Below are 25,991 nucleotides of genomic sequence, written 5' to 3'. Positions count from 1 at the left end.
AGCAGATGGTGAGGCAGGGAGGATGAGATTCTTGCAATCGAGATCTTGTCAGATTGAGAGCAGGTCGAAGTCACCAGCACAGAGTCATGGAGGAGGCCGGCAGAAAAAGCTCCTAGCACCTTAAAGGCCAGTTGCACAGCTGGTTGAGCAACTGCCTTGCAATAGCAGAGCATGGAATTTGCACGTTCTCACTGTGACCCTGTGGGTTTCCCTGGGTCTCCAGCTGCTTTCAGTTACCCCTAGTGTGTGCGTGAGTGGCACAGTTTGGGGTGATACTGATGACAATGTGGCGAGGATTAATGTAAATGAGTAGTTGAAGGTCTGCATGGACTTTGTGGGCAATAGACCTTTTACCTTGCTATATCAATCTATGATAATATTTCTCCAACTTCAGATTATATCAAACCAAAATGCAATCTCCTCCTGTCTAATTATACTATTTTTCTTAAACCTCAGCCTTCGGGTTGCAAATTCAACTTCTGGTGGAAACGGATTGTCCCCACTTAATCTCTCAAAATCATTCTTGACTTGAAGCACTTCTTTTAATTCTCCACGTAACCTTTGCTGCTGTAAAGTGACAGACTCCAGCCTGCTAGCTCGCTGTGTAATTATTCAGGTACTATCGGGCCCACTTAGAGCAGAGGTTTGATGCGGGGGTTGTGGTAAGTGCTTCTACCCCACTTTTCTCCCATGCCGGTGAAAATGTCCCTTGCTGAACACTTTTGAAAGCACCAGCACTCCTTTGCGTTCTGAGCCATCCAATTATTTGACATGAATCTTCATACTGAATGTTGGCAGATTATCCAGCAGAGGAATGCATCGTAACTAGTGAGTTTCACAGATTCACCAGATGTCCTCACATTGGCTCTCCATGGGGGGAGGTCACTGGATAGTGATTAGAAGCCAATCCAGCGAGACAGTGAACAATTAGTCAATACAAAGGTCACCAGGAATGACAGGAATCATGCTTTCAGTTGAAAATAGCCTTTTGGTTTTTCTGTTGTGGGGAGGGAACCTATTTTATGATTTGTTTAAAATCCTGCTAACAGAGTTGGAGGTCATGTTCGCAGTCTGCTTCCTCATTTCTCATTCTCAGCATTCGTGCCCAGTGCTGTGATATGCAGTCAGCACTAATTTCACTCTGGCAGATTGAATCGCCTGACTCACTGTTCCTGTGTGGAGGGTGCTAACATATGGTGCTGGGAGAAATCTGCATCACCTCCCCCTCCAAGGGCATTGGTCCCTGTATCTGGCATGCATGCGAGAGATTTGTTAGTGCTGTTCTGCAGTTTTCCCATTTTACTGTTACAAAGGTGGCATTCTGTGCTTAATTTCAACAAATTGCCAAAGCTGCCATAAGATGCCGTTGTCATCTGTTACAATGCATTGTCCTTTCTCACCACAATATGACACCTTCCTGGTTTTTTATATAAGCAGAAATAAGTTAAATGTCATTAAAGAGTTCACAGCAGTTGCATCTTGCTGGGACTGCAATTAACCTTTGTCTGGGACTTGTTCTCAGAGCTCCTTGCTCTCACGGGTTAACAGTCCATTTACCAAGAGTCTTGACAGCAGATTAGAGGTGATATGTTTAAGATCCAGCTATTATTTAATCTAAATTTTTTAAAAAATTGCAAAACAGCCGCAGGTGCTGGAAATGCTCACCAGGTCCGGCAGCACCTGTGGGTAGAGGAACAAAGTTGACACTCCAGATGGGGCCCCTTCAGCTAGGTTTAGTGTTGTAGACCCAAAGTATCAACACAACAGGTTCTACAGAGGCTAGAAATCCAGAGCAATGCACACAAAATGCTGGAGGAACCCAGCACATCCTTGTGCAAGGAGTTCAAGCCCCTTCTCTTCTCACCTGCCCATCGTCATCCCTCTGGTGCCAGCACTCCTTCCCTTTCTACCTTGGTCCACTGTCCTCTCCTATCAGATTCCGTCTTCAGTTCTTTGCGTTTACTACTTATCACCTCCCAGCTTCTCACTTCTTCCCCACCCCTCCCTCACCTCCCCCCCCACCTTCCCCCTCACTTGGCTCCACCTGTCACGTACTCCATCCCTTCCCTCCACCTTCATATTCTGACTTCATCCCCCTTACTTTCCAGTCCCAATGAAGGGTCTTGGCCTGAAACGGTGACACTTTATTCCCTTCCAAAGATGCTGAGTCCGAAATATATTAACTGTTTTATTTCCACAAATGCTACTTGATGCAGACCTTATCAAACTTTTACATTCTTTTGAAAGCTGGAACATAAGGTGATTTTGTGGGCTTTTTTTTTGTATTTTCGTCCTCTCTCTTCGAAGATATTAATTATAGATGAGTTGATATTCCGGAGGATGATTCCTTAACTAGAAATTATTTACTAAATCAGATTGAGGTCAGGGTCCAGCAGAATGGAATGCAACAAGACTGGAGAACCTTCCTCTGCCTTTTGCCTTCGTCTTCTGTGAGCTCCACCATTGAGGTCTTGGATGGATCGCTGTTTGTCTGGAACCTGCCCCTTAACCTTACAGCCATGGGTGACTCTACCAGGAGCTAAGCGCCAGATGACATCACCCTCAACATCTCAGGAACTTGTAAGCCTCTTCACCACAACTAGGTTATGATCTCGGAGAAGAAAGCAGGGTGTAGAACTTTGGAAGGGCTCAGGTTTATGGGAAAGGAGAAGGTTAGAATAGTCAGCTTTTTTGTAAATAACAGATGCACCAGAGTCCATGCTCAGTGATGACATTTGTTCCTTTTGTGCAGTTCTGATTCAGTTCCAAATTCCAAATCGTGAACTGCTCTAGGCCCTCTTTCTTCCTTCCCTAAAACATTTGGAGTATCTGTGTTTCTCCATCTCTGGCCATGCACCAGAAACTTCCATTACTTCCTCGTCAGTGAAGTGCTATTCTCATCACCAAATAAGCACCATTATTAATGAATTACTTTCTGACCAGTAGACTGAGAGAGAAAGGCCCCTGTTTTGGTCTGAACGGTGTTAGAGGATTCACTTCTGCAGCTGACCACTGGGTTTGCAGGTAGAACTGCTGTTGATTTGAAAGATAAATTAAAGCCCGTTAGTTTTGTTCAATGGAGGCTGAGCAATTTTGGGGCAGTGTTTGTAATTTTTTATTGTCCTGTCACACCCATGACTCCATCATTGACAACTTAGTCCCTATTAAAACCATTATTCGCTCTTGCTGGATAGAGTGGATGTGGAGAGGCTGTTTCCTGTATGTGGGGAGACTAGGACCAGAGGGCATAGCTTCAAAACAGAAGGATGTCCCTTTAGAAAAAAGATGAGGGGGAATTTCTGTTTAGTCAGAAGGTGGTAGGTCTGTGGCATTCATATTTAAAATGGAGGTCACAGGTTACAGGGAGAAGGTGGGAGAATGGGGTTGAGGGGGAATAATGAATCAACCATGATGGAATGATAGAGTTTACTCAATGGGCCAAACGGCCTCATTCTGCTCCTGTGTCATAATAGTTTTGTAATCCAGCACATTTGGGACCTTAGTGGATTATTTTTATTGGACTTTTCGATGCTCTTTTAATTGATATCCAAACATTCCATTCATTTAAATGTTACACCATAATGATAGTATTTCCAATGAACCATGTAAGTTTAAAGGGAGCAACAGGACAGGGGTCCTGATGAGCAGAAAGGGAACAGGAACCCATTACTTGGTGAACCAGATGCCCAACCATCAGGATTTCTGAGTAGTTGAGAACATATTATCAGATTATTGAATTCCTCCAGTCAGATTTCTGCTCTACCACAGACTAAAAACTATTTTGATTAAAAGTCGATGTTAACATCTGATGTGATTGTGACAGTCTTGCCTGTCTGTCTGCATCCTCGGATGAAATGTTGGACCATCCTGCTGTGATTTCTCACCATGAATCTCCAACTCAGTGGGGTTGTGTTTAATTAGATCCTATCTTATTCCAGTCAGGTAACCAGAATGCTAACAGCGCCATGTTCTCTTCTGTTTGTCAGGTTGTCACCAGCAAATGTCTACGGTCTGTGGATACCCACATACAAAATCCTGTTGGACGTTGGTTGAATACACCTCCACTTTTTCTCTCCCTCTACCCGCCTGTGCACCTTCTATTTCTCTGCTTGGCTGCTATCTGGCACTGTGTACACAAACTTTCATTGTGCCCAAGAATGTCAGTCTTTGGTCCCCGTCACAATTAAGAATCAGATTTATTATCACCGGCATGTGTCGTGAAATTTGTTAACTTAGCAGTAGCATTTCAATGCAATACATAATATAAGAAGAAAAATAATAAATCATTTACTGTATATGTATATTGAATAGATTAAAATTTTTGCAAAAAAACAGAAATAATATATATTAAAAAAGTAGTGTTCAGGGTTCCAATGTTCATTTAGGAATTGGATGGCAGAGGGGAAGAACCTGTTCCTGAATCGCTGAGTGTGTGCCTTCAGGCTTCTGTACCTCCTACCTGATGGTAACAGTAAGAAAGCCTTGGGTGCTGAAGGTCCTTCATAATAGAAGCTGCCTTTCTGAGACACCGCTCCTTGAAGATGTCCTAGCTAGTACCCAAGATGGAGCCAACTAAATTTACAACTTTCTGCAGCTTTCAGTCCTGTGCAGTAGCCCCTCCATACTAGACAGTGACGCAGCCTGTCAGAATGCTCTCCACGGTACAACTATAGAAGTTTTTGAGTGTATTTGTTGACATGCCAAATCTCTTCAAGTGCCTAATGAAGTATAGCTGCTGTCTTGCCTTCTTTATAACTACATCGATATGTTGGGACCAGGTTAGATCATCAAGAGATCTTGAAACTACTCACTCTCTCCACTTCTGATCCCTCTATGAGGATTGGTATGTGTTCTTTCATCTTGCCCTTCCTGAAGACCACAATCAGTTCTTTTGTCTTGCTTACTGACGTTGAGTGTCAGATTGTTTCTGCGACACCACTCCACTAGTTGGCATATCTCGCTCCTGTACGCCCCCTCATCACCACCTGAGATTCTACCAACAACAGTTGTATCATCAGTAAATTTATAGGTGGTATTTGAACTATGCCTCGCCACACAGTCATGGGTATAGAGAGAGTAGAGCAAAAGGCTAAGCACACACCCTGATCAGTGTTGATTGTCAGCAAGGAGATGTTATTGCCAATCCACACAGATTGTGGTCTTCCAGTTAGGAAGTCGAGGATCCAATTGCAGAGGGAGGTACAGAGGCCCAGGTTCTGTAAATTCTCAATCAGGATTGTGGGAAAGGTGGTATTAAATGCTGAGCTATAGTCGATGAACAGCATCCTGACGTAGGTGTTTGTATTGTCCAGGTGGTCTAAAGTCATGGGAAGAGCATTCGAGATTGCATCTGCTGTTGACCTATTGTGTCAACAAGCAAATTGCAATAGGTGCAGGTCTTTACTGAGGCAGGAGTTCAGTCTAGTCATGACCAACCTCTCAAAGCATTTCATCACTGTCGATGTGAGTGCTACCGGGTGATAGTCGTTAAGACAGCTCACGTTATTCTTCTGAGCCACTGGTATAATTGTTGCCTTTTTGAAGCAAGTGAGAACTTCCACCCGTAGCAGTGAGAGGTTGATATGTACCCTTTCAAATGCAGGTTTATAATGTCCTTCAGAATGAATTCCAACAATCTTCCTGTCACCAAAATCAAACCAACTAATTTATAATTACTTGAGATCAATTATGAACTAGACGTGTGTCTGGAGAGATATTCCCTTGGCTCCAAATACCCAGCCATCTCAGAGACAGCACAGAAGTATTGGAGGAAAGCATTTGTGATTGGGGGGGGGGGTTGGGGAATCTTGTCTGCTTGAGAAACTGTGATTGTGCCTGTCTGGGGTATCCAGGAATCGTTCTCTATTCAAACCTGAACTGTTGAGGCTTGTGCAAGTGGGCTGGGCAGATGAGGTCAGCAGGGAGATAGATCCAAGGTGGTTCTTTAATGTTTTGTGGAGGGCGAAGGGCATGACAAGGCACACAAGGCACAAAAGTCATGGTCATCCAACTGCAACCAAAGAAAACGCTAGTTGTGAAAACCACTCGTAGCACTGGACCTTGACTTCAGAGGTCGAGAAAGTGGAACTGCCCCAGTGCAAACACTTCTCCACTTTAAAAAAGAACTCTCTCACACAGTTTCCAATCTATCATTATCTGATGCAATGGATAACCAACCAACCAATCACTCACCCTTAAATTGTTGGTTTTATTCTGTTCACTGGGTGCATGGAGCAGATGTTGATCTTCCCCTGTTTCTGAATTGTTCTTGAGAAGGTGGCAGTGAGCCACTTGAGGGCAAACAAGCAACATGGGTGGTTGAGTCACTGCCAAAACCCTGAGTTTGATCCTGACCTCAGGTGGTGTGTGTGTGCGCGCGCGGAGTTTCCGTGTTCTTCCTGTAACCGTGTAGAGTTCACACTGGTGCCCCAGTTTCCCTATCTTCCCAAAGGCATGCATGTTGGTAGGTTAGTCGGTCGATGTAAATTGCCTCTAGTGTGTAGGTGAGTGGGAACATGGGAAAACAACATGGGATGGTGTAAATAGGTGCCTCGTGGTTCGAATAGACTCAGTGAGTTGAGGGGTCTGTTTCTGTGCTGTATGATTCTATGATTTGAATAGGGAGCTCTTCACCATTTGACTGCCTTGTAAAAATGTTAAGGTGTTGTTTTTGCCAGTCTTACCAAGCCGTTGACCTAATCTAGGGGCCACACAGTAGGAAGCCATGCAGACATTATATTAAATTGGCTGCTCATAAATATGTTCTGTTGCTTTTTATGGATATAAAATTAGTTTTTTTTTCACTGCAGCTTGTCTATCCTTTCTGGTCATTATCAGCTTGTCTGTCCTGTGTTATCAGTAATCCATCTAGCCATGGTATGAATATGTCCTGTAGTTGGCATCACCTCTGCCTTGATGTGTGCAGTTTGCTGTGCCTGCTAGTCTTGCCCTGCCTTTCAATATGAAATGTTTCTATGACAGGTGGCCGCTTTAAGAAAGAGATTGTGGTGGACGGTCAGAGTTATCTTCTGCTGATCAGGGATGAAGGGGGCCCTCCAGAGGCACAGGTAGGTATTGCTGTGGGTAACCAGACCTCACTCAAACCATGCAAAATCCCATCTGAATCTCTGCAATCTCTGCAGAGATGGTACTGTTACATCATATTAAAAATAATGCCAAAGTCTTTTTGTTTTTAACCTAATGAAGTTCTTTTCTGTGCAAAAATGGGTCATGTAGAATTTTCCATTAAAGGGGATTAAATTTGTTTGTAAAAGAATTACATTGTAATGAAGATTAAATCCACTTTGAATTTGTATGACTATGCATGTGAAATGATGAGTGATTATCTAATCTTTAATTGTCTTTGAGGATCAGGATGTTTCTGGTGCAGAGATTAGTGGTCACTGAAACACAGCCCATTTGGTATACACTGATCAGTCCCGTAGTTAACTTGCATGATCATTTCATAATTACTTTCCATTGCTCTTTTTTTTGTCTTCCAAGGTTTCCAGTCTGCTGTTTGGTAGCTAGTCTGAATCATAGACTGGTTATCCAAATGCATATTTACTAACTTCTTGGAGACAGTGTGGGCAACACAGAACAGGAATCTCAAAGAGTCAAACAGCATAGAAACAGTCACTCCATGCACCCACTTGCAATGATCCTGTTTGTTATATTTTCCCCACATTTCCATTACCTTTAGAGCCCATTGGCTTCACTTAATGTATTATTGGCTTATTGAGCAGGTTTGAATAGCTTTAAAATGCATCAAAATGGAGAAATATGAAGACTTCTTTTAATGAACCATTGTTGCGGGATTTCCATTGAAGTCAGTAAAGAGGCCTTCATTAAAATGCTCGAATCTTAATACTGAGTTGGTAAACTTGTTTATGAATTACTTTGGAAGTTCAAGTGGAACTGCTCATTGTCTCTGGTAGCCACTCAAGATAAGCGAGTGTCAGTTCGGTTCCTGTTGGGCCACCATCTTGCTGAGTGAATGAGCAAATCCGTGGGAAAAGGCTGGTTGTGAATGGGGGGTTTTGTGCCGCAAAGCAACAAGTTTCGTGACATGTGCCAGTGATATTAAACCTGATTCTGGGGTTACCAAAATCTCAGTGGATCCCCTGCTGAGTACCAAAGCTGCTGACCCAGATTCAAAGGAAGCTGCCTGACGTTAATTAAAGCAATTGTTTTGCAGTAAACGAGTGAATTAAATGAAAGGTTAGATGATCCTTGAAGACTAATACTCCAGTAAGTTCTTCATAGTCAAAACAGTCTGTCAGCTCCCCACGCCCCCACCCTCCCCACCACCACTACCTCTTCATTCTGGCTATCTTCCTCTTCACTCTCAGTCTTGATGCAGGGTCTCCATCCAAAACTTCGGCAATTCCTTGTACTTTCCCCCTCCCACCACTTGCTTGCCCTTCGGAATTCCTCTAGTTGCTTGCTTTTTGTCATAGTTAGAAGTGCCCATTACTTTTGGAAATTTCACTTCTGGCATTTCTTTAAGTGTAGGTGTAACCCTCTCACCGCGGCTCCTGATAAGCCAGGCTCATTAGCTAACCCTGGCTGACAGCCATGTGACTCAGTATCGCATGGGTAATGGTGAGAAGGTCACTTTCAACAAGCAACACTTGTCTAGGGTCAGTATGATTTGGGTTCAACCCAACAGGAAAGTTGGAATGTTCAGATGAGGGAATGAAATTTGGGGAGAATGCTGCCACATGAAAAGTTATTGTTCTGCACTAGGAAATAACAGACCAGAGCATAAAATTAAAAGTGGAAGTGTATTTACCAATATTTCAACTTTAACAAACAGTTAATAGAAAAAGAAAAGGGTCCATTGCAGTTAAACCAGTCTAAATATGCACATAAATGTTAGAGCTTGTCTCAACTAGTTGGGCATACCATTTTACTCACGGTACTGAACCCACATCGCCGGCTATAAGTTGAACTTCCCTTGAAGAACGTTAAGAACAAACTGTCTAACTCTGAAGTATTGGTACTTCCTCCTTGGAACCATTCGTCTGCACAAAGCAATAAGGTTTCCCCTTTGGGCAGGATTCTCCAAACGTCTTCCCTTGTGCTCTTCGACACACCTCCGCCTCTTCTAATTTCCCAACAAAAGACCCAAACCCAGACCACTGTCCGACAGAAATCTGATCCCACCCAGCTCTCTCAAGTGTTCCACTGTACAGAATGTCACCAAGACAAACCCGATTGACTGACACGACATTCCTCAGCTGAGCAAATGGCTCCTTATTGTAGCTGAAGGCAAAACACCAGTCTGTGAAGCTTAACTAACAGAAGCACACTGTGTTTTGCAGAAAAGCTGCTAAAATAAAATACCTAACCGCATAGTACAATAAAACATGTTCTCAACCAGGACATAACACGGAACTTTGAAACTAAATGACAAATTTACAAATGCATCTTGAAGTTGATAGCTTGTGGTGAAATTGAGGTCAAGTAGTGAGAAATAAACTGAACTCAATTTTTTAATCTGCATTGTTGGCTATCTACAATGGCTTACTCGCAATCTAAAAGAAAGTCTATAAGAGTGAGAGTGCCTGAGGAAACCTGAGATTTATTCTGCGTTCACGTCATTGCCTGTTTGCAGATGTCAGATGGACATTAATGGGTTAAAAGCCATTCCTGCAGAGAGCAAGAATAGGAAAGCACATCCATAACCAATTAGTGTTTGCCTCATGAGGAAAACTTTGCCATTTTCAATCATGGTCATCTTTGAATGATACAACCATGAAGTTGGGTTAATTTCAAACAGTTTCTTCAGGGTCATTAGCAGATAAATGGTGAGACGATTAGAAAGGGAACCATTGATAGCTGGGTATGTTTCAGTCAATTTCTTACTGATTGATTTGATTTTTTTGTAGTTCGCAATGTGGGTGGATGCTGTTATATTTGTCTTCAGCCTGGAGGACGAGAACAGCTTCAACGCAGTCTACTACTACTACAGCAGGATGGCTAATTATCGGAGCACCACAGAGATCCCCATGGTTCTGGTTGGAACGCAAGGTGAGAGGACATTGCTGGAGTTCTGGAACATCGAGCAAAGTTGCACAGACAGGAGCTGAAATATTGTTTATGTTGCTTGACTTGAATGGCCAGCCTAAGGATCCAATAAAGATGTTTGTTAGCGCCACGTGCAAAAGTAAGTTCAGATCCAGATAGGATTCATTCTGTGGTGCATCTGTAAAAAATTGGTAAGAATCACAAGGAATATGTTGCATTCTGAGGAAGCAGAGGCATTTCTTAGCTGTAGGTCAACATGGACAAAGCAGTTCAAAATTGACATTCTTGGCTATCTCCATCTCAGCTGCACCCCAATTCCTGAAGTCAGCGACCAGTTTCCTTATTCTGCTGACATTGAAAGAGATTTGTTGTCTTTACTCCATGTCCCAAGGTGTCAAGACAATTTACTTTTACCTTGTTTGCAGCGGTCTTTTGAATGCTCTGACAAAGGAAAATTTGTACCTTGAACTTGACTATCTGTGGACATGTTCCCTCTTTCTGTTTTGTTAAGTTAAACTTCATAGCTAGAGTTGCATGAGTCTGTGTACTTGTAGTTTTATGGACAGCACTGCCCTCTGCTGGCTAATATTGCTCATGAACATGAAGACGAACCTCTGGTTTTGCTACTTAAGGACTGGAATTCATCAAGTTACGGAATCTCAGCACAGGGGGCTGTCAGACCTTTTGATGGTGTGCTGCCTCTTTTGGAAGAGCTGTCAAAATTTAACATTTAAGCAATATTTAAGAGGCGCTGATGAGCACTCGGGATGGAAGGATATAGAGCGTGTACAGGCAGATGGTATTAGTTTAAGTAGTTCCTCTACAAACAGGAAAAGTTCCTGACTATCAAGCCTAGCAGTGCTCCTTTGTAGATTTATATCAGATCACTTCACAGCCTCCTCCTCTCCAGGGAAAACAAGCCCAGCCTATCTGATCTTTTCTGATAATTAAAATTCTGCAATCCAACTGAATCTCCTCTGCATTCCGTCTTGGGCAGCAATACCTTTCAAATAGGGTGGTGGCCACAACTGCACACAATGCAGTGTTCACTTGACAGTATTTTGTGGAGCTGTAAAAGGGTGTCCCATCTTTTATAGTCAATTCTCTGGCCTTTGAATGCTGTGTTGTGTGCTTTCTTCGCCCCATCTATCCGTGTTGCCTCTTTAAAGGAAGCATGGGCTTGAACCCCAAAACTTCTGTGTTTATCAGCATAATAATTTTTGAAAACAAAAGTTTATTCACATAGAATAATCAGGGGATCACAAAGCTATTTATTATTTCAAGTTAGTATATGCTTGCTATTATCCACAAAACACTCAAGCCCCTGCAGGGCCCACTGTTCCCTGAACTCCTTCACTCTGCCCAATGAGACTATGTGCTCCTCCTTCTCCAAAGGCACCTGGACATAGGTGTTACCCCAGAAGAAAGACAGGCAGTCGTTTCTGATAGAGTCCTTGTCGACAGTCCACCATTATTGACTGCATATGTCCTGCCCTTCGCTGACGTGCCAAAATCCGTCTTCATGCATTTGTAGGGATTAAGGTCCAAGTGTCTGTTCTATTTGATCAAGGTCCCTGTGATTTGATTGGGATTTCAATCACAAAGTGCAGTATATGTTAATATTCTGTCAACGTTTTGTCCCTCTGCAGATGCCATCAGTACAGCCAATCCACGGGTGATTGATGATTCCAGAGCTCGTAAACTCTCCAACGACCTGAAACGATGTACATACTACGAGACGTGTGCCACCTATGGCCTGAATGTGGAGCGCGTCTTTCAGGACGGTGAGGCATTTGTTTTCTTGCTGAATCCTGACAGGCTTCACACCAAGTTGCTGGGTCAGCAGGAAGTGTCCTTTCGGTCACGAGGCAGGCTTGACACCTTGCGACTGGTGCGTTGGGCCGTGGAGGGCAGCTGGCAGTCAATGGTGCACTCGTTGTGTCCCTAACTCAGCACCTTTAATTCCAACAGGGCTGAGACTTCACCTCCATGCTGTGGAGGTGAAATACATTTTTTAAAATCACTATTCCTTATATTGTGGACAGATGCCTTGTGTCATCTCTATTTTTATTTCTGTCCCCTGTAGTTAGGCTGGGGAGAGAAACAAGCAGAATTGTACTTACTACTCGCCTCCCTTGCTTCCTTTTCTGAACCTCGTTCTCTGTGTACTCTTCAAAGTCCTTCTATATTTCCAAGCCCTCAGCCCCTTCTCCCCTACTCCCTCTCCTCTTCCCACACTTTCCCACACCCCGAATCCTTCCACCCCTTCATCACCCCCACCCTCCTCCTCCTCCCCCTCACACTCACCCTGTAATTTAACAGGTAAATATGTGTTTTAACATTGCAGCTTTCCTATCAAGACTAAGCATGGCTCTCAGATTTTTGCCTTCTGTCCAGGGACAGAGGCCTCAAAACACTGCTGGAATATTCCAGGATCTAGGGACCCACTGACATGTCATCAGCCATTTATTCACACAACCAAGTCGTTAACAGTGCCTCACTGTGGTGAGGCTGGACTCACTTGAAGGCTCAGCAGAGATTTCCTTCACTATGGGATATTAGTAAGTCAGACTCTTAGATATAGTGATGTTGTGCCAGAGGACATTGAGGAAAACTAGCTCATGGGAATGCATGGGATTTTTAGCATTATGGATATCATTGTATTCCAAAGTCAACACACCTGACAGTGCAGCACTTGAGGTGATGTTCTCACCTCTCAGAGGTGGGGCTTGAACCTGTTACCTTTTGAGCTGAAGAGAAAGTTCAAGGCAGTAATGTAGTGTAGCCAAACATATAGACTCTGTCAGGAAGGAACCGTGCCTGCTAAATAAGTCTCCGTTCAGAGTCCGGGTAGAGCAAAAAGCACAGAAACAGAATGTTGCACATGTTCCATTGGCAAGGGGGTCTTGAGTTGCAAGTACGTTTCTCCCTGAAACTGACAGCACAAGCTGACAGGATAGTAATGAATGCTTAAGGTATGTTTGCCTTCAGGGCACTGAGTATAAAAGTTGGAAGTCATGTAGCAAATGTACAACACTTTGGTTCAGCAAGATGTGGAGTATCGTGCGGTTGTGGTTGCTGCGTTAACTGGAGCTGGGGTGAAGCTGCAGCAGAGGTTCACCAGCATGCTGTCTGCATTGCATGCTATGATCTACAGGGATAGATTAGACAAATTTAGATTCCTTTCTCAAGAGTGTCAGAGATTGAGGGGAGACCTGATAGAAATGTATAAGATTTTGAGAGGGATAAATAGGGAAGATGGTCTTTTTCCCAGGGTGGATATATCAAACACTACAAAGCAAAGCTTTGAAGTGAAAGGAGAAAGTTTAAAGAAGATTTACAAGACAATTTATTTTTTTTACAGAGAGTGATAGGTTTCTGGACTGTGCTGCCTGGGGATGTGCTGACAGCAGACATGATAGCATTGTTTAAGGGGCAGTGAGAGAGATCCCAGTCAACTTGTTCACGTGCCTGAGAGATACAGACAGTTTAAATTGGCATTGTGGTCAGCACAGACGTCGTGGCCTGTCCCTGAGCTGTTCTCTGTTCAGCACAGACACCGTGGTCTGTTCCTGAGCTGTTCTGTGTTCAGCACAGACACCGTGGTCCGTTCCTGAGCTGTTCTGTGTTCATCACAGACACCGTGATCTGTTCCTGAGCTGTTCTGTGTTCATCACAGACACCGTGGTCCGTTCCTGAGCTGATCTCTGTTCATCACAGACACCGTGGTCCGTTCCTGAGCTGTTCTGTGTTCATCACAGACACCGTGGTCCGTTCCTGAGCTGTTCTCTGTTCATCACAGACACCGTGGTCTGTTCCTGAGCTGTTCTCTGTTCATCACAGACACCGTGACCTGTTCCTGAGCTGTTCTCTGTTCAGCACAGACACCGTGGTCCGTTCCTGAGCTGTTCTGTGTTCAGCACAGACACCGTGGTCCGTTCCTGAGCTGTTCTCTGTTCATCACAGACACCGTGACCTGTTCCTGAGCTGTTCTCTGTTCAGCACAGACACCGTGGTCCGTTCCTGAGCTGTTCTCTGTTCATCACAGACACCGTGGTCTGTTCCTGAGCTGTTCTGTGTTCAGCACAGACACCGTGGTCCGTTCCTGAGCTGTTCTGTGTTCATCACAGACACCGTGATCTGTTCCTGAGCTGTTCTGTGTTCATCACAGACACCGTGGTCCGTTCCTGAGCTGATCTCTGTTCATCACAGACACCGTGGTCCGTTCCTGAGCTGTTCTCTGTTCATCACAGACACCGTGGTCCGTTCCTGAGCTGTTCTCTGTACAGCACGGATACCGTGGTCCGTCCCTGAGCTGTTCTCTGTTCAGCACAGACACCGTGGTCCGTTCCTGAGCTGTTCTGTGTTCATCACAGACACCGTGGTCCGTTCCTGAGCTGTTCTGTGTTCATCACAGACACCGTGGTCTGTTCCTGAGCTGTTCTGTGTTCATCACAGACACCGTGGTCCGTTCCTGAGCTGTTCTATGTTCATCACAAACACCGTGGTCCGTTCCTGAGCTGTTCTCTGTTCAGCACAGACACCGTGGTCTGTTCCTGAGCTGTTCTGTGTTCAGCACAGACACCGTGGTCCGTTCCTGAGCTGTTCTGTGTTCATCACAGACACCGTGATCTGTTCCTGAGCTGTTCTGTGTTCATCACAGACACCGTGGTCCGTTCCTGAGCTGATCTCTGTTCATCACAGACACCGTGGTCCGTTCCTGAGCTGTTCTCTGTTCATCACAGACACCGTGGTCCGTTCCTGAGCTGTTCTCTGTACAGCACGGATACCGTGGTCCGTTCCTGAGCTGTTCTCTGTTCATCACAGACACCGTGGTCCGTTCCTGAGCTGTTCTGTGTTCATCACAGACACCGTGGTCCGTTCTTGAGCTGTTCTCTGTTCATCACAGACACCGTGGTCTGTTCCTGAGCTGTTCTCTGTTCATCACAGACACCGTGGTCCGTTCCTGAGCTGTTCTGTGTTCATCACAGACACCGTGGTCCGTTCCTGAGCTGTTCTCTGTTCATCACAGACACCGTGGTCCGTTCCTGAGCTGTTCTCTGTTCAGCACAGACACCGTGGTCTGTTCCTGAGCTGTTCTCTGTTCAGCACAGACACCGTGGTCCGTTCCTGAGCTGTTCTGTGTTCAGCACAGACACCGTGGTCCGTCCCTGAGCTGTTCTCTGTTCAGCACAGACACCGTGGTCCGTTCCTGAGCTGTTCTGTGTTCATCACAGACACCGTGGTCCGTTCCTGAGCTTGTCTGTGTTCATCACAGACACCGTGGTCCGTTCCTGAGCTGTTCTCTGTTCATCACAGACACCGTGGTCCGTTCCTGAGCTGTTCTGTGTTCATCACAGACACTGTGGTCTGTTCCTGAGCCGTTCTCTGTTCATCACAGACACCGTGGTCCGTTCTTGAGCTGTTCTCTGTTCATCACAGACACCGTGGTCCGTTCCTGAGCTGTTCTCTGTTCATCACAGACACAGTGGTCTGTTCCTGAGCTGTTCTGTGTTCAGGACAGACACTGTGGTCTGTTCGTGAGCTGTTCTCTGTTCATCACAGACACCGTGGTCTGTTCCTGAGCTGTTCTGTGTTCAGCACAGACACCGTGGTCCGTTCCTGAGCTGATCTCTGTTCATCACAGACACCGTGGTCCGTTCCTGAGCTGTTCTCTGTTCATCACAGACACCGTGGTCCGTTCCTGAGCTGTTCTCTGTACAGCACGGATACCGTGGTCCGTTCCTGAGCTGTTCTCTGTTCATCACAGACACCGTGGTCCGTTCCTGAGCTGTTCTCTGTTCATCACAGACACCGTGGTCCGTTCTTGAGCTGTTCTCTGTTCATCACAGACACCGTGGTCTGTTCCTGAGCTGTTCTCTGTTCATCACAGACACCGTGGTCCGTTCCTGAGCTGTTCTGTGTTCATCACAGACACCGTGGTCCGTTCCTGAGCTGTTCTCTGTTCATCACAGACACCGTGGTCCGTTCCTGAGCTGTTCTCTGTTCAGCACAGACACCGTGGTCTGTTCCTGAGCTGTTCTCTGTTCAGCACAGACACCGTGGTCCGTTCCTGAGCTGTTCTCTGTTCAGCACAGACACCGTGGTCCGTCCCTGAGCTGTTCTTTGTTCAGCACAGACACCGTGGTCCATTCCTGAGCTGTTCTGTGCTCATCACAGACACCGTGGTCCGTTCCTGAGCTGTTCTGTGTTCATCACAGACACCGTGGTCCGTTCCTGAGCTGTTCTGTGTTCATCACAGACACTGTGGTCTGTTCCTGAGCCGTTCTCTGTTCATCACAGACACCGTGGTCCGTTCCTGAGCTGTTCTCTGTTCATCACAGACACCGTGGTCCGTTCCTGAGCTGTTCTCTGTTCATCACAGACACAGTGGTCTGTTCCTGAGCTGTTCTGTGTTCAGGACAGACACTGTGGTCTGTTCCTGAGCTGTTCTCTGTTCATCACAGACACCGTGGTCTGTTCCTGAGCTGTTCTGTGTTCAGCACAGACACCGTGGTCCGTTCCTGAGCTGTTCTGTGTTCATCACAGACACCGTGATCTGTTCCTGAGCTGTTCTGTGTTCATCACAGACACCGTGGTCCGTTCCTGAGCTGATCTCTGTTCATCCCAGACACCGTGGTCCGTTCCTGAGCTGTTCTCTGTTCATCACAGACACCGTGGTCCGTTCCTGAGCTGTTCTCTGTTCATCACAGACACCGTGGTCCGTTCCTGAGCTGTTCTGTGTTCATCACAGACACCGTGGTCCGTTCTTGAGCTGTTCTCTGTTCATCACAGACACCGTGGTCTGTTCCTGAGCTGTTCTCTGTTCATCACAGACACCGTGGTCCGTTCCTGAGCTGTTCTGTGTTCATCACAGACACCGTGGTCCGTTCCTGAGCTGTTCTCTGTTCATCACAGACACCGTGGTCCGTTCCTGAGCTGTTCTCTGTTCAGCACAGACACCGTGGTCTGTTCCTGAGCTGTCCTCTGTTCAGCACAGACACCGTGGTCCGTTCCTGAGCTGTTCTCTGTTCAGCACAGACACCGTGGTACGTCCCTGAGCTTGTCTGTGTTCATCACAGACACCGTGGTCCGTTCCTGAGCTGTTCTCTGTTCATCACAGACACCGTGGTCCGTTCCTGAGCTGTTCTGTGTTCATCACAGACACCGCGGTCCGTTCCTGAGCTGTTCTGTCTTCATCACAGACACCGTGGTCCGTTCCTGAGCTGTTCTGTGTTCATCACAGACACCGTGATCTGTTCCTGAGCTGTTCTGTGCTCATCACAGACACCGTGGTCCGTTCCTGAGCTGTTCTCTGTTCATCACAGACACCGTGGTCCGTTCCTGAGCTGTTCTCTGTTCATCACAGACACCGTGGTCCGTTCCTGAGCCGTTCTCTGTTCATCACAGACACCGTGGTCCGTTCCTGAGCTGATCTCTGTTCATCACAGACACCGTGGTCCGTTCCTGAGCTGTTCTGTGTTCATCACAGGCACCGTGGTCCGTTCCTGAGCTGATCTCTGTTCATCACAGACACCGTGGTCTGTTCCTGAGCTGTTCTGTGTTCATCATAGAAACCGTGGTCCGTTCCTGAGCTGTTCTGTGTTCATCACAGATACCGTGGTCTGTTCCTGAGCTGTTCTGTGTTCATCACAGACACCGTGGTCTGTTCCTGAGCTGTTCTCTGTTCAGCACAGACACCGTGGTCCGTTCCTGAGCTGTTCTGTGTTCATCACAGACACCGTGATCTGTTCCTGAGCTGTTCTGTGTTCATCACAGACACCGTGGTCCGTTCCTGAGCTGATCTCTGTTCATCACAGACACCGTGGTCCGTTCCTGAGCTGTTCTCTGTTCATCACAGACACCGTGGTCCGTTCCTGAGCTGTTCTCTGTACAGCACGGATACCGTGGTCCGTTCCTGAGCTCTTCTGTGTTCAACACGGATACCGTGGTCCGTTCCTGAGCTGTTCTGTGTTCAGCACAGACATCGTGGTCCGTTCCTGAGCTGTTCTCTGTTCATCACAGACACCGTGGTCCGTTCCTGAGCTGTTCTGTCTTCATCACAGACACCGTGGTCCGTTCCTGAGCTGTTCTGTCTTCATCACAGACACCGTGGTCCGTTCCTGAGCTGTTCTGTGTTCATCACAGACACCGTGGTCCGTTCCTGAGCTGTTCTGTGTTCAGCACAGACACCGTGGTCTGTTCCTGAGCTGTTCTATGTTCAGCACGGATTCCGTGGTCTGTTCCTGAGCTGTTCTCTGTACAGCACAGACACCGTGGTCTGTTCCTGAGCTGTTCTCTGTTCATCACAGACACCGTGGTCCGTTCCTGAGCTGTTCTGTGTTCATCACAGACACCGCGGTCCGTTCCTGAGCTGTTCTGTCTTCATCACAGACACCGTGGTCCGTTCCTGAGCTGTTCTGTGTTCATCACAGACACCGTGATCTGTTCCTGAGCTGTTCTGTGCTCATCACAGACACCGTGGTCCGTTCCTGAGCTGTTCTCTGTTCATCACAGACACCGTGGTCCGTTCCTGAGCTGTTCTGTGTTCATCACAGACACCGTGGTCCGTTCCTGAGCCGTTCTCTGTTCATCACAGACACCGTGGTCCGTTCCTGAGCTGATCTCTGTTCATCACAGACACCGTGGTCCGTTCCTGAGCTGTTCTGTGTTCATCACAGACACCGTGGTCCGTTCCTGAGCTGATCTCTGTTCATCACAGACACCGTGGTCTGTTCCTGAGCTGTTCTGTGTTCATCATAGAAACCGTGGTCCGTTCCTGAGCTGTTCTGTGTTCAACACGGATACCGTGGTCCGTTCCTGAGCTGTTCTCTGTTCATCACAGACACCGTGGTCTGTTCCTGAGCTGTTCTCTGTTCATCACAGACACCGTGGTCTGTTCCTGAGCTGTTCTCTGTTCATCACAGACACCGTGGTCTGTTCCTGAGCTGTTCTGTGTTCATCACAGACACCGTGGTCCGTTCCTGAGCTGTTCTATGTTCATCACAGACACCGTGGTCCGTTCCTGAGCTGTTCTCTGTTCAGCACAGACACTGTGGTCTGTTCCTGAGCTGTTCTCTGTTCAGCACAGACACTGTGGTCTGTTCCTGAGCTGTTCTCTGTTCAGCACAGACACCGTGGTCTGTTCCTGAGCTGTCCTCTGTTCATCACAGACACCGTGGTCTGTTCCTGAGCTGTTCTGTGTTCAGCACAGACACCGTGGTCTGTTCCTGAGCTCTTCTGTGTTCAACACGGATACCGTGGTCCGTTCCTGAGCTGTTCTGTGTTCAGCACAGACATCGTGGTCCGTTCCTGAGCTGTTCTCTGTTCATCACAGACACCGTGGTCCGTTCCTGAGCTGTTCTGTCTTCATCACAGACACCGTGGTCCGTTCCTGAGCTGTTCTCTGTTCAGCACAGACACCGTGGTCTGTTCCTGAGCTGTTCTGTGTTCAGCACAGACACCGTGGTCTGTTCCTGAGCTGTCCTCTGTTCAGCACAGACACCGTGGTCCGTTCCTGAGCTGTTCTCTGTTCATCACAGACACCGTGGTACGTCCCTGAGCTGTTCTCTGTTCAGCACAGACACCGTGGTCCGTTCCTGAGCTGTTCTGTGTTCATCACAGACACCGTGGTCCGTTCCTGAGCTTGTCTGTGTTCATCACAGACACCGTGGTCCGTTCCTGAGCTGTTCTCTGTTCATCACAGACACCGTGATCTGTTCCTGAGCTGTTCTCTGTTCATCACAGACACCGTGGTCCGTTCCTGAGCTGTTCTCTGTTCATCACAGACACCGTGGTCCGTTCCTGAGCTGTTCTGTGTTCATCACAGACACCGTGGTCCGTTCCTGAACTGTTCTCTGTTCATCACAGACACCGTGCTCCGTTCCTGAGCTGTTCTGTGTTCATCACAGACACCGTGGTCCGTTCCTGAGCTGATCTCTGTTCATCACAGACACCGTGGTCCGTTCCTGAGCTGTTCTCTGTTCATCACAGACACCGTGGTCCGTTCCTGAGCTGTTCTGTGTTCATCACAGACACCGCGGTCCGTTCCTGAGCTGTTCTGTCTTCATCACAGACACCGTGGTCCGTTCCTGAGCTGTTCTGTGTTCATCACAGACACCGTGATCTGTTCCTGAGCTGTTCTGTGCTCATCACAGACACCGTGGTCCGTTCCTGAGCTGTTCTCTGTTCATCACAGACACCGTGGTCCGTTCCTGAGCTGTTCTGTGTTCATCACAGACACCGTGGTCCGTTCCTGAGCCGTTCTCTGTTCATCACAGACACCGTGGTCCGTTCCTGAGCTGATCTCTGTTCATCACAGACACCGTGGTCCGTTCCTGAGCTGTTCTGTGTTCATCACAGGCACCGTGGTCCGTTCCTGAGCTGATCTCTGTTCATCACAGACACCGTGGTCTGTTCCTGAGCTGTTCTGTGTTCATCATAGAAACCGTGGTCCGTTCCTGAGCTGTTCTGTGTTCATCACAGATACCGTGGTCTGTTCCTGAGCTGTTCTGTGTTCAGCACGGATACCGTGGTCCGTTCCTGAGCTGTTCTGTGTTCATCACAGACACCGTGGTCTGTTCCTGAGCTGTTCTCTGTTCAGCACAGACACCGTGGTCCGTTCCTGAGCTGTTCTGTGTTCATCACAGACACCGTGATCTGTTCCTGAGCTGTTCTGTGTTCATCACAGACACCGTGGTCCGTTCCTGAGCTGATCTTTGTTCATCACAGACACCGTGGTCCGTTCCTGAGCTGTTCTCTGTTCATCACAGACACCGTGGTCCGTTCCTGAGCTGTTCTCTGTACAGCACGGATACCGTGGTCCGTTCCTGAGCTCTTCTGTGTTCAACACGGATACCGTGGTCCGTTCCTGAGCTGTTCTGTGTTCAGCACAGACATCGTGGTCCGTTCCTGAGCTGTTCTCTGTTCATCACAGACACCGTGGTCCGTTCCTGAGCTGTTCTGTCTTCATCACAGACACCGTGGTCCGTTCCTGAGCTGTTCTGTGTTCATCACAGACACCGTGGTCCGTTCCTGAGCTGTTCTGTGTTCATCACAGACACCGTGGTCCGTTCCTGAGCTGTTCTGTGTTCAGCACAGACACCGTGGTCTGTTCCTGAGCTGTTCTCTGTTCATCACAGACACCGTGGTCCGTTCCTGAGCTGTTCTGTGTTCAGCACAGACACCGTGGTCTGTTCCTGAGCTGTTCTCTGTTCATCACAGACACCGTGGTCTGTTCCTGAGCTGTTCTATGTTCAGCACGGATTCCGTGGTCTGTTCCTGAGCTGTTCTCTGTACAGCACAGACACCGTGGTCTGTTCCTGAGCTGTTCTCTGTTCATCACAGACACCGTGGTCCGTTCCTGAGCTGTTCTGTGTTCATCACAGACACCGCGGTCCGTTCCTGAGCTGTTCTGTCTTCATCACAGACACCGTGGTCCGTTCCTGAGCTGTTCTGTGTTCATCACAGACACCGTGATCTGTTCCTGAGCTGTTCTGTGCTCATCACAGACACCGTGGTCCGTTCCTGAGCTGTTCTCTGTTCATCACAGACACCGTGGTCCGTTCCTGAGCTGTTCTGTGTTCATCACAGACACCGTGGTCCGTTCCTGAGCCGTTCTCTGTTCATCACAGACACCGTGGTCCGTTCCTGAGCTGATCTCTGTTCATCACAGACACCGTGGTCCGTTCCTGAGCTGTTCTGTGTTCATCACAGACACCGTGGTCCGTTCCTGAGCTGATCTCTGTTCATCACAGACACCGTGGTCTGTTCCTGAGCTGTTCTGTGTTCATCATAGAAACCGTGGTCCGTTCCTGAGCTGTTCTGTGTTCAACACGGATACCGTGGTCCGTTCCTGAGCTGTTCTCTGTTCATCACAGACACCGTGGTCTGTTCCTGAGCTGTTCTCTGTTCATCACAGACACCGTGGTCTGTTCCTGAGCTGTTCTCTGTTCATCACAGACACCGTGGTCCGTTCCTGAGCTGTTCTGTGTTCATCACAGACACCGTGGTCCGTTCCTGAGCTGATCTCTGTTCATCACAGACACCGTGGTCTGTTCCTGAGCTGTTCTGTGTTCATCATAGAAACCGTGGTCCGTTCCTGAGCTGTTCTGTGTTCAACACGGATACCGTGGTCCGTTCCTGAGCTGTTCTCTGTTCATCACAGACACCGTGGTCTGTTCCTGAGCTGTTCTCTGTTCATCACAGACACCGTGGTCTGTTCCTGAGCTGTTCTCTGTTCATCACAGACACCGTGGTCTGTTCCTGAGCTGTTCTGTGTTCATCACAGACACCGTGGTCCGTTCCTGAGCTGTTCTATGTTCATCACAGACACCGTGGTCCGTTCCTGAGCTGTTCTCTGTTCAGCACAGACACTGTGGTCTGTTCCTGAGCTGTTCTCTGTTCAGCACAGACACCGTGGTCTGTTCCTGAGCTGTCCTCTGTTCATCACAGACACCGTGGTCTGTTCCTGAGCTGTTCTGTGTTCAGCACAGACACCGTGGTCTGTTCCTGAGCTCTTCTGTGTTCAACACGGATACCGTGGTCCGTTCCTGAGCTGTTCTGTGTTCAGCACAGACATCGTGGTCCGTTCCTGAGCTGTTCTCTGTTCATCACAGACACCGTGGTCCGTTCCTGAGCTGTTCTGTCTTCATCACAGACACCGTGGTCCGTTCCTGAGCTGTTCTGTGTTCATCACAGACACCGTGGTCCGTTCCTGAGCTGTTCTGTGTTCATCACAGACACCGTGGTCCGTTCCTGAGCTGTTCTGTGTTCATCACAGACACCGTGGTCCGTTCCTGAGCTGTTCTGTGTTCATCACAGACACCGTGGTCTGTTCCTGAGCTGTTCTATGTTCAGCACGGATTCCGTGGTCTGTTCCTGAGCTGTTTTCTGTACAGCACAGACACCGTGGTCTGTTCCTGAGCTGTTCTCTGTTCATCACAGACACCGTGGTCTGTTCCTGAGCTGTTCTGTGTTCAGCACAGACACCGTGGTCCGTTCCTGAGCTGTTCTGTGCTCAGCACAGACACCGTGGTCCGTTCCTGAGCTGTTCTGTGTTCATCACAGACACCGTGGTCCGTTCCTGAGCTGTTCTCTGTTCAGCACGGATACCGTGGTCCGTTCCTGAGCTGTTCTGTGTTCTAAGTAAATAAATTATGGATATGGGTGCACTCTAACAGACAATGTGCACATGCAAACTTATTTTTTTCAGGATCTTTTTAGTGAGAAAGACAAGGTGAAAGGAAAGGTGTGCCAGTCTTGTTAACAATTGGGATAAAGGCAGTCAAGAGTTATAGTGCTCAGAAACATGTGCTCTGTTGTGCTCACCACATTGATTGTGACTGTCTTGCCTTCCTGCGGGACTGCTATTTGCATTTGATCTATATCCATATGCTGTGCCTTATCTATTCAGGTGCTGTCTCGATGCCTCGTAAATGTAACTGTATCTGATTCTGTCATCTTCACAGGCAGCAAATTCTCTTTGTAAACAAAAAAAATTGCTATTCACATCCTTTAAAAATCTTTCCTTAAACCTGTGCCCTCTTGTGTTTGACAGCCCTGCTATGGCAAGAAGTTTCTGACTAACTGTCCTACTTAAGCCTGTCATAATCTTGTACAGGTTTCCCCCACCATCCGAAGGTAGAGCATTCCTATGAAACGGTTCGTAAGCCGGAATGTCGTAAAGTGAAGAAGCAATTACCATTTATTTATATGGGAAAATTTTGTGAGCGTTCATGGACCTAAAAATAACCTACCAAATCATGCCAAATAACACATAAAACCTAAAATAACTGTAACATATAGTAAAAACAGGAATGATATGATAAATACACAGCCTATTTAAAGTAGAAATACTTTTCCACAATTGTTGCCGGCACTGTTCTCTGTAGTGAAAATCTCACGCAAGTGCTCTCGGCAGAAAATCTCGCGCAAGCGCTGTTGGCAAAAACACTCTCTCCAGTAACCTTTAAGCTATGAAGCTGCCAAATCATACCAAATAATACGTAAAAATACACAGCCTGTATAAAGTAGAAATAATGTATGTACAGTGTAGTATCGCTTACTGGAATCGGGAAGACAGCTTGCCGAACACACTGATGATGGTGTGTTAGACTGAGTCGTCGCAGGTTGGGGTGGTGCAATGGCCCCACCGATCCGATGCAATCGGCAATCGCCTCTGATCTGGGCCAACAATTACGTGCCGGGCGGCACCTAATTAATTAGCTTGTTTATTTTGGCTTTTTTCTTAAAGATGTGCTGTGTGCCTCCCAGCTACCGCTGCATTCTCCGCAAATCGGTATCTGGCCGTGGCTTGGGGGTTGGGGTGGTGGGACACTGAGGTGTCATCTCATCATTGTCTGTTTCCATTAGGACAGGCAGGTCATCTTCTTCTATGACTGCCTGCCTCGATGTCAAAGGTTGAGGTTCATCGTCTGCTGTGGCTGATGTGGAAGGCTTGCTTGACTGCTGAGCCTCGCGCATTTTTCTGTCATACAGTTCTTTGTAAGCACTCGAACCATCTTGCAAATACTGTGTGCCCTAAACCGACGTACCCTTTCAAAATTAAAGTCGTACTTTATCATTGCAGCGAAAATCTCACACAGTTGCTTCTCGTTCAGTTCCTGGATGACTTTACTTTCGTTACTGAATTCGGTTTCGATTGTTATCCTTTCCTCTTCCAATTGCATCAGCTCTTCATCTATCAGTTCTTGGTCATGGGATGCCAAAACCTCTTCAATATCATCTTCCTCATCTTCCACAAGCCAAACTCACTTTGTCCTTACTTCGTTCACCACGATCGAAACGCTTAATTATGTCTAGTTTTACGCTAAGTGTAACAGCCTTACGAGCTCTTTTATGCTTTTCCGACACCTTAGAACTCATCTTGCTAATGGCTGCTCACAGGCTCGTGGTTAAGCAATGCCGTTCCAAATCCGGGGCAAAGCGGCTGCTCGGGGTGCGCGCTGCCTTTCTTCGTAACAGTGAAAACACCTTCTGTTAGCGAAAACAGGGAACTAATGTATGTCTTTCATAGCAGTGAGGTTTTGTAAAGCGAACATTCGAAAAGCGGGGGCCACCTGTACACTCGTTTCAGGTCACTCAGCTTCTTTTGCTCAGGTGCCATGGTAGTGTAGCGGTCAGCGTGATGCTATTAATGCTTGGGACTCCAGCTCGGCGTCCATACTGGGCGCCGCCTCAAAGGAGTTTATACGTTCTGCCCATGATTCCTCCCACAATCCAAGAACGTACCCATTAGTAGGTTAATTAGTCATTGTAAATTGTCCTGTAATTGCACTCGTGTTAAATGGGTGGATTGGAGGGCAGCGGGGGTCATTAGGGCAGAAAGGCCGGTTCCACCCTATCTCTAAATCAACAGATAGACAAATCAGTCCAATGTGGCTATTCAATAACTGAAGCCCTCCAATCCCAGTGAATCTCCTCAGTAGGAGGGAAAGCTTCTTGAAATTCAGAAAATCAACTTGAATTGACCAAGCAAGGGTAGTGATTAGGGATACCACACCGCGATAGTGATTAGGGGCACCACACTAGGGTAGTGACTGGGGGGCCACACTAGGGTAGTGATTGGGGGGGGCGCCACACTAGGGTAGTGATTGGGGGGCCACACTAGGGTAGTGATTGGGGGGGGCCACACTAGGGTAGTGATGGGGGGGGCCACACTAGGGTAGTGATTTGGGGGGGGCCATACTAGGGTAGTGATTGGGGGGGCCACACTAGGGTAGTGATTGGGGGGGGCCACACTAGGGTAGTGATTGGGGGGGGCCACACTAGGGTAGTGATTGGGGGGCCACACTAGGGTAGTGATTGGGGGGCCACACTAGGGTAGTGATTGGGGGGGGGCCACACTAGGGTAGTGATTGGGGGGGGCCACACTAGGGTAGTAATTCAGGCACCACCCTAGGCTAGTAGTTAGCCCATTGCTTTACAGCTCGGGGTAT

At 47.4% G+C, this 25,991-nt stretch overlaps 1 protein-coding gene across 4 annotated transcripts in view; it reads left to right on the top strand.

Annotated features, from left to right (window-relative positions):
• Nucleotides 1-25,991, top strand: part of agap1 (ArfGAP with GTPase domain, ankyrin repeat and PH domain 1) — a 683,413-nt gene that overhangs the window by 323,298 nt on the left and 334,124 nt on the right. For all 4 annotated transcript variants that reach the window (XM_063051721.1, XM_063051720.1, XM_063051719.1 and 1 more), the window contains exons 4-6: nucleotides 6,982-7,067; nucleotides 9,894-10,035; nucleotides 11,682-11,816. In XM_063051721.1, the coding sequence (XP_062907791.1) occupies nucleotides 6,982-7,067; nucleotides 9,894-10,035; nucleotides 11,682-11,816 (363 nt within the window). The remainder of the gene's footprint in view (nucleotides 1-6,981; nucleotides 7,068-9,893; nucleotides 10,036-11,681; nucleotides 11,817-25,991) is intronic.

The sequence above is a fragment of the Mobula hypostoma genome, chromosome 6, assembly GCF_963921235.1.
Source record: "Mobula hypostoma chromosome 6, sMobHyp1.1, whole genome shotgun sequence".
In the NCBI taxonomy this organism is placed as follows: Eukaryota; Metazoa; Chordata; class Chondrichthyes; order Myliobatiformes; family Myliobatidae; genus Mobula; species Mobula hypostoma.
This window is presented reverse-complemented; position numbering and strand designations above follow the sequence as displayed.